A 15,596-nucleotide genomic window follows, 5' to 3' on the forward strand; every position below is an offset into this window, starting at 1 on the left:
GAACCAAAGCTGCTCCGAAAAAAAGGTGCAGGTGGTTATGTTACACATGACCAGTATGACAAAGAACTTTGCAAGATGATTGTTGAAATTTTCGATTAGAATGTCCGGTCCAAATTCCCCCCTTATAATAACCGTCCTATCGAACTAAGGGGACGGAAATTGCAAGTGGAGCTGAAATAGAAATCGAAGTGAAATCAATTTACTTTCCTTCACCACTCGAAAGTTACCAAGATGCGGGAATGTTTTTGCAAGGCTGTTGCAAGCAATCGGCGGCAGTAAAGGAAATTTGAACAGCAGACATTAAAAACTGGGGTGGTGGGTCTCGTGGCGCAGGGGTAGCGGCTTCGGCTGCCGATCCCGATTATGCTATGAGACGCGGGTTCGATTCCCGCCTTATCCACTGAGCTTCTATCGGATGGTGAAGTAAAACGTCGGTCCCGGTTTCTCCTGTCTCGTCAGAGGCGCTGGAGCAGAAATCCCACGTTAGAGGAAGGCCATGCCCCGGGGGGCGTAGTGCCAATAGTTTCGTACATTAAAAACTACCCTTTACAGAACTCTTAATGATTACGAGATAGGGGAACAGCATCTAATTCCAGCGTGCCTCTAATGTTGGCAGGTAAGATCTTTGACATGCAATTAAAGCTAAATAAAAGCGTTTTCAACTGAAATCGAGTGATAAATAGCTCAATAAGAAGTGAGCAAGCAAGTTTCTACCAAAAGTTTTGCAAAATTAGTTGTTTAAATAGTGAAAATCAGCAAATTGGATGGAGTTAGGAGCGAGAGCTTAACCTGCCAAAGATACGAGAATTTCCCCTAGTTATTCTAAATTTCCAGAAACAGATTTTCACAGTTGCACAAAAAAATGTGCATCGCAGTAGTCTATTTATTACTTCCTGCCTAATAAGCAATATATTTTAACTGCTTAATTACAGATAATGGCCAAATGCAACTTTTTATGTCCAGTATCAAAAATCATTAAGTTTGATACCCATATTGCCCCAACTCTTACGGTCCAGCAAATGTCCCCCCATCGGAACATCCGCGGGGCCTCCGGCCACTCCAGATTGTGGCCACTACTGCCGAAATGTCAAATTTCATGCCCAGTATCAAAAACCATAAAGTTTGATACCCATATTGCCCCAACTCTTACGATCCGGCAAATGTCCCCCCATCGGAACATCCGCGGGGCCTCCGGCCACTCCAGGTGGTGGCCACTACTGCCAAAATGTCAAATTTCATGTCCAGTATCAAAATCCTTAAAGTTTGATACCCATATTGCCCCAACTCTTATGGTTCCGCCAAATGTCCCCTTATCGGAACATCTCCGGGGCCTCCGGCCACTCCGGATTGTGGTCACTACTGCCGAAATGTCAAATTTCATGTCCGGTATCAAAAACCATAAAGTTTGATACCCATACTGCCCCAACTCTTACGGTCCAGCAAATGTCCCCTTATCGGAACATCCCCGGGGCCTCCGGCCACTCCAGGTGGTGGCCACTACTGCCAAAATGTCAAATTTCATGTCCAGTATCAAAAACCATAAAGTTTGATACCCATAGTGCCTCAACTCTTATGGTTCCGCAAATGTCCCCTTATCGGAACATCTCCGGGGCCTCCGGCCACTCCGGATTGTGGTCACTACTGCCGAAATGTCAAATTTCATGTCCGGTATCAAAAACCATAAAGTTTGATACCCATATTGCCCCAACTCTTATGGTTCGGCAAAAGTCCCCCCATCGGAACACCCGCCGGGGACTCCGGCCACTCCGGATTGTGGCCACTACTGCCGAAATGTCAAATTTCATATCCAGTATCAAAAATCATAAAGTTTGATACCCATATTGCCCCAACTCTTACGGTTCGGCAAATGTCCCCCCATCGGCCATCGGAACATCCGCGGGGCCTCCGGCCACTCCGGATTGTGGCCACTACTGCCAAAATGTCAAATTTCATGTCCGGTATCAAAATCTCTAATGTTTGATACCCATATTGTCCCAACTCTTATGGTTCCACCAAATGTCCCCTTATCGGAACATCCCCGGGGCCTCCGGCCACTCTGGATTGTGGCCACTACTGCCAAAATGTCAAATTCCATGTCCAGTATCAAAATCCCTAAAGTTTGATACCCATATTGCCCCAACTCTTACGGTCCAGCAAATGTCCCCTTATCGGAACATCCCCGGGGCCTCTGGCCACTCCAGGTGGTGGCCACTACTGCCAAAATGTCAAATTTCATGTCCAGTATCAAAAACCATAAAGTTTGATACCCATATTGCCCCAACTCTTACGGTCCAGCAAATGTCCCCCCATCGGAACATCCGCGGGGCCTCCGGCCGCTCCGGATTGTGGCCACTGCTGCCGAAATGTCAAATTTCATATCCAGTATCAAAAACCATAAAGTTTGATACCTATATTGCCCCAACTCTTATGGTTCCGCCAAATGTCCCCTTATCGGAACATCCCCGGGGCCTCCGGCCACTCCAGGTGGTGGCCACTACTGCCAAAATGTCAAATTTCATGTCCAGTATTAAAATCCCTAAAGTTTGATACCCATAGTGCCCCAACTCTTATGGTTCCGCAAATGTCCCCTTATCGGAACATCCCCGGGGCCTCCGGCCACTCCAGGTGGTGGCCACTACTGCCAAAATGTCAAATTTCATGTCCAGTATCAAAAACCATAAAGTTTGATACCCATATTGCCCCAACTCTTATGGTTCGGCAAAAGTCCCCCCATCGGAACACCCGCCGGGGACTCCGGCCACTCCAGGTGGTGGCCACTACTACCAAAATGTCAAATTTCATGTCCAGTATCAAAAACCATAAAGTTTGATACCCATATTGCCCCAACTCTTATGGTTCGGCAAAAGTCCCCCCATCGGAACACCCGCCGGGGACTCCGGCCACTCCAGGTGGTGGCCACTACTGCCAAAATGTCAAATTTCATGTCCAGTATCAAAAACCATAAAGTTTGATACCCATATTGCCACAACTCTTACGGTCCGGAAAATGTCCCCCCATCGGAACATCCGCGGGGCCTCCGGCCACTCCAGGTGGTGGCCAGTTCCAATGATCGACTCCCGCGACTGGCATGTCTTAGCTGGTCCTTGCCTCCAAGCCATCTGCTCCCGGACCTCCAGGCCGTCTGCTACCGGGCCACCAGGCCATCTGCTTCTGATGTGTTCTCGTCGACGTCCAGCAATAGAATTAATTTTCGGGACCGACCGAGCCGAGTTTTGTTGGCTCGTCGACGATCCGAAAATTATGAGGTCGAGTGGGGGAGATTTTAGATACATCAATCTCACGTCTCTCGATCGACTGATTGGGAAACGTTCGTTCATCCAACCAGCGTGCACCAAAAAGAGGGGAAATTTGCCGAGAGGGGAATTCGTCACGTAACGTTTTCGCTTCGCGAAAATTTTGGATTGACACCACGTATAGAAACCTTAGGACAAAGTTCTTTGTCAAAATCCCATCAAATGTACAATACGCACGCAGTAATGAAACGAAACCTCTTATCTAACCACTTTAAATTGCGCACTTGAAATTCTAAAAAAAAATCGGATGCAAATGGAGAGCTCTTTAACCATATGCATTGCATTTGCAGCGCATGAATTTTGGGAACCAACTCACCTGGATCGTCGTCGTCCTCGGCCCAGTCTATTTGGGCACGTGAAGTGCCCGCGCAAAGCATCATTACCAGCATCGTCGTGCCGAGCATAGCTGCACTCAGCATAGTTAGGTCGTGGCAGCAGCCTCCTCGTTTCCACATATTTTATTCAGAATAATTGCACTACCACCACTCTTTTTCTGAAAGCCCCAGCTTGTGCTAAATTAATTTTTAAGAGCTACTCTCAAACTTCCACTTTTTTTCTGCACAAGCTCTCTATGATTCGCTTTTGCTAACTTTTTTTTTTTTGCTCTCTACCGCTCTACTCCAAAAATGGTTATTATTCCACGTTAGCACTTTCGAGTTTCACACTATTCCATGGGTCCTTCACACAAAAAAAAAAGTGTGCCAGCAAAATGGACCCACGTTCAGATCATATTCGGTTGCTGTGGCTGCTGTTGCTGCGAGAAGCAGTGACGTCTTTGGTTGTTTGGCTTTCCCGGTTGTGGCATTGCCCGAAATGGAAATGATTTAATTTCACCACCTTTACCACTCATTATTGTTTCTTCTGCGGTCCCGTCCGTTGTCGTTGATGGACCAAAAGTTTTTCTCCACGTGAAGCCATGAGGGGTTGTCCACGTGTGTCCCAGTTTCAATTACTAGCTTTTATGGATTTTCCCCATTGCCCGGGAAGGTCCGGATGCAGATTGTCGGTGGTTTTCCTCTGCTCCACTTTTGAGACAATCAGTTATGCACTGGGCTGAACCGAAAAAAAACACTTCTTCTTTTTCGTTCCGGTTTGCACTTCTGCTGATGACCTCTCCTGTGCCGGATTGTCGTTGTCGTCGGACTGCAGGTGACTGTCTAGTGCACTGAGAAGTTCTCTAGAAAATGCGAAAAGAAAAACAAAGTTATTATACAGAAAAAATAAAGAATAGTACTTGATCTTCTTGTACATATGTTTGGATGAAAGTGTGTTCAAATAATTGTTTTTAATCATTACAAAGCTATTAAAGTTCTTAGAATTGTGTTGAAAACAACAAACATACATATCTTGAAAAATGTGCAGCAGTTTCACTTAAAAGCCAAATTCAATTTTGCTCTCACCAAACTATGGAAAAAACAATTTTACTTCATTTTTGTGACACGATACAGATTATAAAATATTAAACAATCTAAAGTTATGCACTACAAAAATGTCTTTAAAATAAAAGGTGTGTTCAACAGTCTTCAAGTATGGCATTTCGGAAATTTTTACAGTGAGCAACATTCTAGAAACAACATCTCAACAAACATATAAAAAATACAAGCCTTCAAAGTTAGGCATTTTTTAAATCTGCCCCAGCAAAAAAAAGATAGGCAAAAAGTAGTGCAAGAATATGACCTATATGCCAGTGATGTTGAAAGAAAACGACTTAGTGACCAAAATGCATCAACAATTTACATTTTTGAAAAAAAAATAATACTTTACTCAGTACGCTCAACAAAACAAGCTCCTGAATGCTCAACAAAAACTAATTGTTGTTACACTCTACAAATTAAAACAAAACAAAAAATGATGAAGATAGGATCAAATCCTAAACCTCCGTCATCGACGTCACCAAGAGCTCTGAATTGTTTTGACTTGCGTTCCAAAGCGCGTTTTTATCCTCCAGCTAGAGCAAAAAACTTAGCATAAAGATATCCTCTCCTTCAATGTCAGCTTGTCTCGTCGGATTACTACTCCCAGAAACTTAAACAATACCCAAAGTTCCTGATTTTCAACCAACAATGAATCATTCGATTAAGGTGAAGTCGTCAATAGTTTTTTAGGAAAATTGATTATGACTCTATTTTTTTAATGTCTTTATTGAACTTTCTTATAATAATTACATTTCATTTGCATTCTTAGTGGTATGGCTAAATGCTCTTCATCTTTGTTATATTTTTCGTTTTATTATTAACTGTTCACCCAAGCAACACACTTTGTCAGATAAACGTATTTCCTAACTGGTTGTATAACCGAACGGCCTTGTTACCACAACTTGTTCTACAACTCCTGTGCATTGGAAAAAGCGCACTTTTTCTGTTGTATAACTTGCCAGAATAAGATGCAAGTTATCAGAGTAAGTTGTACAAATGTATTTGACAACACTGTGCTAGCTAACAAGAGATTCAACGAAAAAAGGGGGCGTGGTTAACGGCTGTGCTGTCAAATCGTGCTTGCCATTTCATTAGGGCACAAAACTTTTGTAAAGAAGAGTGTATCCCTCTCACACCTTATGCAAACTGTCATTTGAGTGAAAGGGATACACTATTGTTTACAAAAGTTTTGTGCCCTTTTGAAATGTTAGGCTCCAAATCAAAGCGCACCGAACACTGAAAAGGAAAGATAGATTGAAAACAGTTGTCTAACCGTTACCCAACTTACATGTATACAAACAGTTCTTATTAGAATTTCAATCAACGACGAAGCCAATATGAATAGTATCTCTGACTATTTTGGTACGCTTGTTTCTGCCCGATTTATTTAGAAAAAAATTGAAATTGTATGAAAAAAAAACAATCCTTTCGCGCTCTCTAACTGTGACTCTTGTGAAACCCTCTTCATGGCGAACTTTTAGATTTTCCTTTTTTGATGAACTTCGTCTTTCCCAAAATTCGATCCGATGACTTCGACGATTTGTTGTTATCTCCACGGCAGGTCCAGGCGCGCTTCCACATCTCTCCACGAGGCTTCATAGTAAACAAGCTGGCCTAAAGGTCAATAAGAAGGCTGCTGTGAGCTTTGTTATACAGCAGTGAGCTATACAACTTAACACCAGAAAAGGCTGTCATTGGAAATTAAGTTATATAAGTTTGTTTCAAGTCAGTTTTTATAACTCCGTTATGTAACTTTGTTATAACAAACCGTTTCAACTGTCATTTCGATTACCGTACCATGGAGTAACATTGAAAATTGGTGTGATTTTAATTTGCTGTTTTCTCTATCATGAACTCCGTAAGCTGATATTTTTTGTAGCTTTTACCGGCGATATGTTTATAAATAATCGGTCAATAATTAAAATTATTGCAATTTTCGATAAATAAACATTATTGATACTCTAAATATCTCACATACAAATTTACACCACCTTACAACACGCAATGTCAAGTTGAATATGTTTGTTGAATATCAGTTATATAACCTATTCTCCGATAACATTTGTGTAACAAAGCGAGAAAACTTAAGGTTATTTATAGAATGGTTGGCCACGCCCATTTTTCAGAAGATGCCGTCACATGACAATGTTAGATAAGCAGTGAAACAAACAGTGAAATATTATTCTTATTCAACAAACTGCATCTTGGCATATCAGCATTTTGACGTTTAATTACAGCTCATAAAAAGCGTTTTCAACTGAAATCAAGCGATAAATACCTCAAACGGAAGTGAGCAAGCAAGTTTCTATCGAAAGTGTTCCAAAATAAGCTGTTCAAACAGTGTAAATCAGCAAATTGGATGAAGTTAGGAGCGAGTTCTAAACCTCCCAAATAGGTGAGAATTTTTCCTATGTTGTGTTTTAAAGTTGGATAAGAGTGAAGTTGACTGTGTTTTAACACTATTGTGGCACAAAACACGATTGTTACATAAGTCAGTTATACAAGCAGTGAAACAAACTGTTATTTAAGTTATGTTCGGATTTTTTCTCGTATGTTTATCAAAAACAATTGTCTATCTGTTATTCAACAGTCGACAAGTTATGAGTGCTACTTGGGCACATTCATTTATTTACTTCAAATTGTTTTACATTTTTGCATTGAACCGAATACATTTGGGTAAAAAAGAAAAAAAAAAACAACTTTAACAACTAATCTTAACTTAAAACTAAAAAAGTTAATTCATTATAATATTCAAAATCAGTAGAACGAATAAACTACTAAAAAAATATTTAGAAGTTCTTGTGGTGAAAACAGGTCACTACTGCCTTCATCCGTTGATGCTGGTTGGTTTTCCCTCGGTTGCTAACTGAAGCCAGAGGGTGTTGTATTTTCTGCATTTTTTTGCCGCTGATTCAACGGCAATGGCTGCAGATTTGGAACCACTCGAGCAGATCCCGCTCCTGGTGACGCCAAAGCAGGAAAATCCACGTCCGTGAATGCTGGTGGTGTTTTGTGGCGATTTGGTTGGTCACTTGCTGCCGAATTTTTGCAAACTCAGCTCGTTTTGGGCAGCTCCGATTCTTCGTCGAATGGTCGCCACCACAATTGAAGCATTTGGCTTGGATGTTCTCGTTGATTGATTCGCAAGCTTGAGTTTTGTGCTCACCTCCGCAGGTTGCACAACGACTCTTGATGAAACAGTTCCTTCCACCATGTCCGAACTGCAAACAGTTCGAACACTGTGTCACGTCACGGTGCACTGGACGATAACGTTCCCAAGACACGGTGATGTTGAAAATTGCCCGAACTGCTTTCAGCTCAGACGGCGTTGTCGATCCTTTCTCGAGATGAACCAGGTACAGTTGATCACGATACTTGATGTCCTTGTTATGTCTCGTCATCTTGAAGACTTCGATCACGTTCAACTTAAGAGTTTTGAGCTCTTCTTTCAGCACACTCACATCCATGTCGTACAGACCTCGGAGGACCTGTTTCATGGGCGTTTACCTGGATCGTCATGGCTGTAGTATTCAATCTTTGTGTTGTTCAGGAAATCCCGAACGTAGTTGTAATCCTTTCTGGTAGGTAGCAGAATTTTGAGTCCATCAGCACACAACCGAATGGATGCTCGTAAAGCACCAGATTTGATAAACCCAGTCAGCCACTTTCGCACCGAATCCGATGACGATGTTTTCACAAAAATGGGTGGTCCCTTTTCCCGTCGTTCAAATTCTTCCTTCTCGCTCACGTCCACAGGGAGAATAGCGAACTGGTTTCCAGACAAATTTTTAGCGTCCTTGCTCAAACTGCCTGGCTTTACAGGTAGCGCTTCGGCATTCTTTAGCTTTTTAAAATCTACCGATCCTGCTGGTGAGGACCGCCTCTTTTTCTTGCCGTGAGGCACTTTTTGCACTTTTTTGCACTTTTTTTGGTGTTGGAGGGACGCACGTCTGACTCGCTTCTCTGCAGATCTTAGACTCTGATTATGACTCTAAAAGAATTGCTTGTAATAAATTCAAAGAAAATAAATCAGCATGTGGTGGATGAACCCTTTTTGAAGGCACGGAAGGCATTTTTTTGTTTTGAATGAAATATGTCTTAACAATCATTCAAATTTGTAGACCTCCTAGTTGACAAACATTGATCAATGATGATGTTTACTTTAGGATTGTTCTTAAAACAATTTCAAAGGTGCACAACAACCAGAGCTTTTGAACTCAGATTTTTGTTAAAGACATTTTAGTATTTTCAAAACTATAGAAGCTATCGATATATTCTTATATTCATGCCCTAAGCTACTATTTACATAAAGATTTACTACAAAATTTGTAAATTTTTACAATCGAGTTTTTTCAGTTTTGAGTCCGTCACATCAACATTTTTTTAATAAGAAGACAACACTGCCCACCATTGAAAAAACGGCTAATATCCACTTTTGGCAAAAACGAGATATTAGCACCAGGTGGTAGAGGACGTTCCAACGCATCTTCTGGAACTTGAATTTTACTGAAATAGTGTCTAGACTTGGCTGCCGATGCGAAAAACCAAACGGCTAATATGCCACTCTTATGGGAAATTACCTTGACGGAGATTTTGTGTCAAACACTAAAACGGGTTTTTCTCGGAATACTTGATTTGGCATAATAGCCGAATTTTCAATTATGGGCAGAACAACATCCTTGGTTGCTGCGTACGATTAACATTCCAACGCCCAAGGCTCCAAAAAAGTTGGAACGGTAACTTCAACTCAATGGTTCTCGGGCCTAACTCAACCAATCATGATGATTCTTCTTTCCAGTGATTTGAAAGGTGGAACGATGTTTTCGGTCGCAGAAATTATAGATTTGTTCAAATCAAGTTCTGCAAAGTAGACTTCCTAACAAATCACTGGAAAGCAGAATCATCTTAATTGGTTGAGTTAGGCCCGAGAACCAGCGAGTTGAAGTTACCGTTCCACCTTTTTTATGGAGGCTTGGGCGTCCGTGTAAGTTGGACATGCGTTGGGCGTTCCAGTGTTAAAAGGAAATTGAAAAAAATATTGTCAAAGAAGCAACATTTTATCTACAAACAAAAAATCAATACAGTGATTGAAGCATACCCAGGAGGCCCAGAACATGGGACTTTTTTTCAAAACCTCGCTCCACAAGCTGAATATTGTTTCTTGAGCTATTTTAGGACTCTGGGTCAAATATTAGCAAAATCGGTCAACATTTACCCATTGATACTCGGAGGTGAAGTTTGTATGGGAAAAATCCAAAAAATGTTTTGAAAACCCAAGTTTCTTACGGTTTGGTTTGCACGGTGCGCTTCTTTCATCAAAATATTCCCAAAAGTAAGATTCTCGTTGAAAATTTAATGCTCTACAACTTTGTACAACATAGCAAAGCTGTAAAACTCGACCCTGAAAAGTAATTAGCGATTTAAAAATTCATTTTTGTATGAAGAACATTTTTTCACCAACTTTAGGCTCGAGTATCAATGGGTTAATCTCTACCAATTTCGTTCAAAATTTGCACAGATGCTTAAAATGACCCAAAAACCCGTTTTTTGCTTGTGGAGCAAGGAGTCATTTTTTCTGGGCACCCTAGTGCCCATCCATAGATGCTACTCTGTTATTGACCAGGACCTCCAGAAGTTACATCCACGTGCCCTAGCTTACAATATTTTTGAATCATTTGAAAGGATTTCTGAACGCCACGAAAATGTTATTTTACGATCCCCAACATTTTTGAGGACGTGATATTCTGTTTCAAACAAATGAAATAAAATCAATCGTACCGAGAAATCTCAGAGAATCGCTCACCTGGCCAGTTCTACAGCCAGGACAGAACATAACTATCCGTCCGTGCAGATCAAGACCCGGTGCGGTGGCAGTCTGCCGGCCGTCGGTCGGAAAGTGTAGATTAAGCATTTCATAATCGCATCAGATCATCTGTGCTTCTGCGGTGCGGACCTCCCTTTATGTTGCGGCCACCGTTCGGTGAGCCCGGTTTCGGCTTTGCTGGTCAAGCTGAGCTTTTTTTTCGTTTCCCCCCAACTGGAGCTTTTTGTGAGTGCCTCAGCGGAGCAATGTTGATGACGAGTTCCCGGTACTGACAATGCCGGTTCGTCGTCGTCGACGACGAGAGGACGACAATAAAAAGACATAAATTCTGGACACTTCACCACATCAAAAAACCGACAAAGTGGAAATAATTCCGAGCTTTTTGTTCGACACAGAATGATCCGTGCTGAGCCAAGCTGTGAGCTGGCGATGGTGGAAGTCCTGAAAAAAAAAGACTATTCTACTCGAACGTTTCGCTGTTAAAGAGTCGGTCTACCACGGGACAACAATACGAACGGTTTCCCTCAGTGATAATTTGGGGTTTGATTTCGCAGAAAGAACACAGAGACACAAAATACCATAAGAATGAATGCAAATTTGCTTCCGCTCTGGTGTGCACAACTATGGGAAACGAAACGAACGAAATACATCCGTAAGGTCATAAATATTGTTATTAGATTTATGTTTATTCAAAAGCATTATCAAGGAATGAAGTGGCTGCCGAAAGGAATTCCTAATGGGCCCAAACGAGAGCATATTCTTACAGGGTCGTCACTCAGATACAAATTAAAAAAAAAAATTCTTGTCGTTGGCGTCGTGATTTGAATCGGCGACCCTTGGATTAATCCTAACAATTCTGTGTTTCTGATTTTACCTCACTGAGCAGCCACCCTGTACCATACCGAAAGAGCAGCCCCAAAGCTATCAGCTGGGTGTTCGGTTTGGGTTTTAAACATCCTTGCACCCTCCCCCACGGTCGAAAACCCCCCGAAGGATCTCGGAAAGAAAAAGATGTCAAGTGCATTTATAAAGACACCAAATAAAAACAGCTAAACGAACGCGAGTGAAAACCCAACCTCCAACATCATCACCCGAGGTCAGAGGAACTGCCTTCCTCGAAGAAGGAGCTGCGCGGGAAACGATATTCAGATAAGATATTAAGGAGTTCAGAACACAAAAGTACGAGGAGGACGTGTTGTACGAACAACACCACGAAGAATCGCCGCTGGCGGGTTGTGGGAAATGCTTGATCTGAATAAAATAAATATTTCGCCTGTCCCATTGTCATGTATTGGCAGCCAGCAAAAGATGCTCCCATATTGCCGCCGGGAGTGAGCCGAGCGTCCCGAAATGTGAGAAGGATAAAGACCACGGCTCAACACGGTTTTATCCGGTGCTGGGATCTGATGCCACACTGTTTTGGGAAAGAGAATGTGGTGTGTGGAGATGGTGAAATCGACTTCGTCATGGGCCGGGCTCGTCCCATGTTTGCATTAATTCAGATTTTCGGCGCCCATTTCCTATTCAAAGGATATTTTTTTATTCATGTAGATTGAATTGTACGACGTCGTCAGAAGTGAATTTTGGCATGGAAATGTGATCAAAAGACCTGGAAATTCATTGATTCACTCGATTAAAATTTGGATAAAGACACAGAATTATATTTTCGAAAAAAATATTTAGTTCAATGTTGTTGGTTCTACATATTGTAATATTTTCATACACCTCAGAAAATGGGAGTTTTACTTTTCCCAAAGAAATCAGCTTGCTATCGTTTTCCCCATTTCATTGAGATCGTGCTTTCAATCCTGTGATATTCAACAAAAACTGGAAAAAACTCCGAGTATTGCTGTCCCTGGAAGAAGTTTCAATCTGATCGTGCTACTTTGACACACTCTGAAAACTGGTGCAAGTACGACAACTGGCCAAAGGAATTTTAGTCAAAACGAATTTGACACACGTTCATGCCCGATAACTGAAAACATTTTTGAATATAACTCGGGACTCCGGCAACCAAATTCAACCAATCTTCGGGGCAATGCACAGAATGGCCAACCGAACAAAACGTGTTTGTTATTGTTTACATTGCGTGCGCTATTTTTTTTTATTCAATGTTAAACATTAAAACGCGTTTTTCCTTGAAGGTTAAAAAGCGACGTTCGACATGGTAGTATACCATATTCTTGATTTACACAAAAAAAATGGGGGTGTTTAAATCTTAAATCGTTTTTTTTTAACAATATCCGTGATTTAAATTGAGAATATGACTTCAATTAAGAATCTTTGAGATTTAGTAATTTATCGGAGAATTTTGAAAATGTGCTGGGATGTCCTGGGGAGATCTTGTTCAGTTGATTTCTTGCTTGCAGATCTTAACTCCAGGGAGTCCTTGGATGACCCAGGACATTCCAACACATCAGCAAAGTAGTCTACTACACTCACTGAAGTGTGCGGGCATGTCCCGGGGTAAAAAACCATCGATTTCTTGCTTGTTACGGCGATATGTACTGTAGCCTACCACACTCATCGAAGCAGTCTGGGTAGAATCCGTTGTCGTAATCTTGAAATATCGACTTGTTTCATTGGTAAGCCTGTTGCACAACATTTCCGTAAGTTTTGGACTAGAACATTCCAGGTGTTCCAAAAGGAAGTTGTTATCATTTTGTTCCAAAGTTGTCAAACTTACGGACCGAATCCTACAACAACAAGATTTTAAAAATTGGCAAACTTTGTTGTAAAAAAAACATCCCAAGCAACACCCTTTGTCAGATAAACGTATTTGCTAACTGGTTGTATAACCGATCGGCCTCGTTACCACCACTTGTTCTACAACTCCTGTGCATTGGAAAAGTGCACTTTTTTCTGTTGTTTAACTTGCTAGAAAAAGATGCAAGTTATTAGAGTAAGTTGTACAAATGTATTTGACAACACTGTGCTAGCTAATAAGAGATTCAACGAAAAAAAGGGGGCGTGGTCTACGGCTGTGCTGTCAAATCAAAGCGCACACTTAAAAGGAAAGTTAGATTGACAGCTATCTTACTGTTAACCAACTTACATGTCGACGTCGTCGTGCTATCTTGTCGCACCCGCCATTTTGACGTTCCGAGAAAAACGCGTTTTAATGTTTGACCTTGAATATTCAAAAACGAGAGCACGCAATGTAAACAATAACAAACACGTTTTGTTTGGCTCACCATTCTGTGCATTGTCCCAAAGTTTGGTTGAAGTTGGTTGCTGGAGTCCCGAGTTATAATTACAAATGTTTCCGGTAGTCTAGCTTGTACGTGCGACAAACGCATCCTGACTTTCCTGGCCTGAAATCCTTTTGGCCTTTTGTCGCACTTACATCAATTTTCATGGAGTGACAAGATAGCACGACAAGATTGAAACTACTTACATATGTAAAGTGACAAAAATGCACGGAGTTTTTTCGGTTTTTGTTGAATATCTCAGGATTTAAATCGAATTTTGGGGATCTGTGAAGGTCAAAAGGTGAGGCATTGTGAGCTGCACAAAATGGCGTTCTTAACTCAATTTGGCCCAAAATGCACGTACGACAAGTTAGCACGATGGCGACGATGTAAGCAATCATTTCACATTGGAATTTCGACGAGCACAATAAGAATAGTATCTCTGCATATTTCGGATTGCTTGTTTCTGCTCGATTTATTCAGAAAAAAAATGGAATAAAAAAAGGAAAAACAATCATGATGCGCTCTCTAACTGTGATTATTGTGAAACCCTCTTCATGGCGAACTTTGAGATTTTCCTTTTTTGATGAAATTCCTCTTTCTCAAGATTCGATCAGATGACTTCGACGATTTGTTGTTATATCCACGGCAGGTCCAGGCGCACTTCCACATCTCTCAATGGGGCTTCATAGTGAACAAGCTGGCCCAAGAATCACTAAAAAGGCTGCTGTCAGCTTTGTTATACAGCAGTGAGCTATACAACTTAACTCCAAAAAAGGCTGTCATTGGAAATCAAGTTATACACGTTTGTTTCAAGTCAGTTTGTATAACACCACTAAAAATAAAAATAAAGAAAACCATAAACCAACCATAAAAAACTGTTTCAACTGTCATTTCGATAACCGTACCTCGGAGTTATATTGAAAATGGGTGTGATTTTATTTTATTGTTCCTTCTATCATAAACTACATAAGCTGATAATTTTTGTAGATTTTACCTGCGATATGAGCATGAGCATGAGCATAAGCATGGTTGACTGCCAATGAGCTGCTACTCCGTTATTGACAGATCAGCTGAAGTTAAACAATGAATCAAAAATGATCAGTGGAAGCCAACCATCCGTGCACTGTTTAACCTCTGAAGATCCCTATTTTATTAGTCAATACCGGCGCCCTTCCAAGAAGCCTGCAGTTCAACGAAAGGGAGGAATGTTAGTCCGATAGTTGAAGTTGCAGACTCATCAAGCACACAGTTTTGCGCTATATACTTGTTGATACCGCTTGAGACCGTTGAATCTACAGCATCTCCTTCAAGTACACGTGATTATTATTTTTTTGGGTTAGTAGGATAAGGTATTGGCTTTTCGATGCCTCCCGAGCTACGATGCTATGGGGAGGACTTTCATAACAGACCCGTCGGCGAGCCTTCCGAGCAACGATGCTATGGGAAGGTCTTTTTGGTTAACACACAAAGTCACTCACACACAATTATTTCACTCCACTATTAATTAATCCAAAATGTCAGTGCGTCTTTCGATCATTATATATAAATGGCTTTTTCACCATAAAAAATAAAACCTTATTCAAAAAACTATACACAATTTACCCGACGCCGTGCCTTCCGATCAACGATGATATAGGAAGGGCTTTAAAAATCACATCTTGCAATCTTCGATATATAAACATTGTTAAACTTAACACCTAACAACACGCAATGTCAAGTTGAATACGTATGTTGATAATCAGTTATACAAAATATTGTGCCTCTGATTACATAAATGTCCCAAATGCATTTTCGTCGATTTTGAGTTATTGATGCAGTTTGGTTCAGATCGTGTGATCAAGATCGTGTG

General features: G+C 41.2%; 1 protein-coding gene across 1 annotated transcript in view; it reads right to left on the reverse strand.

Annotated features, from left to right (window-relative positions):
• Nucleotides 1-15,596, reverse strand: part of LOC6039306 — a 423,209-nt gene that overhangs the window by 350,589 nt on the left and 57,024 nt on the right. The window contains exon 2 of the mRNA XM_038248130.1: nt 3,631-4,491. Within this exon, the coding sequence (XP_038104058.1) occupies nt 3,631-3,769 (139 nt within the window). The 5' untranslated portion in view covers nt 3,770-4,491. The remainder of the gene's footprint in view (nt 1-3,630; nt 4,492-15,596) is intronic.

The sequence above is a fragment of the Culex quinquefasciatus genome, chromosome 1 (genome assembly GCF_015732765.1).
Source record: "Culex quinquefasciatus strain JHB chromosome 1, VPISU_Cqui_1.0_pri_paternal, whole genome shotgun sequence".
Taxonomy (NCBI): Eukaryota; Metazoa; Arthropoda; class Insecta; order Diptera; family Culicidae; genus Culex; species Culex quinquefasciatus.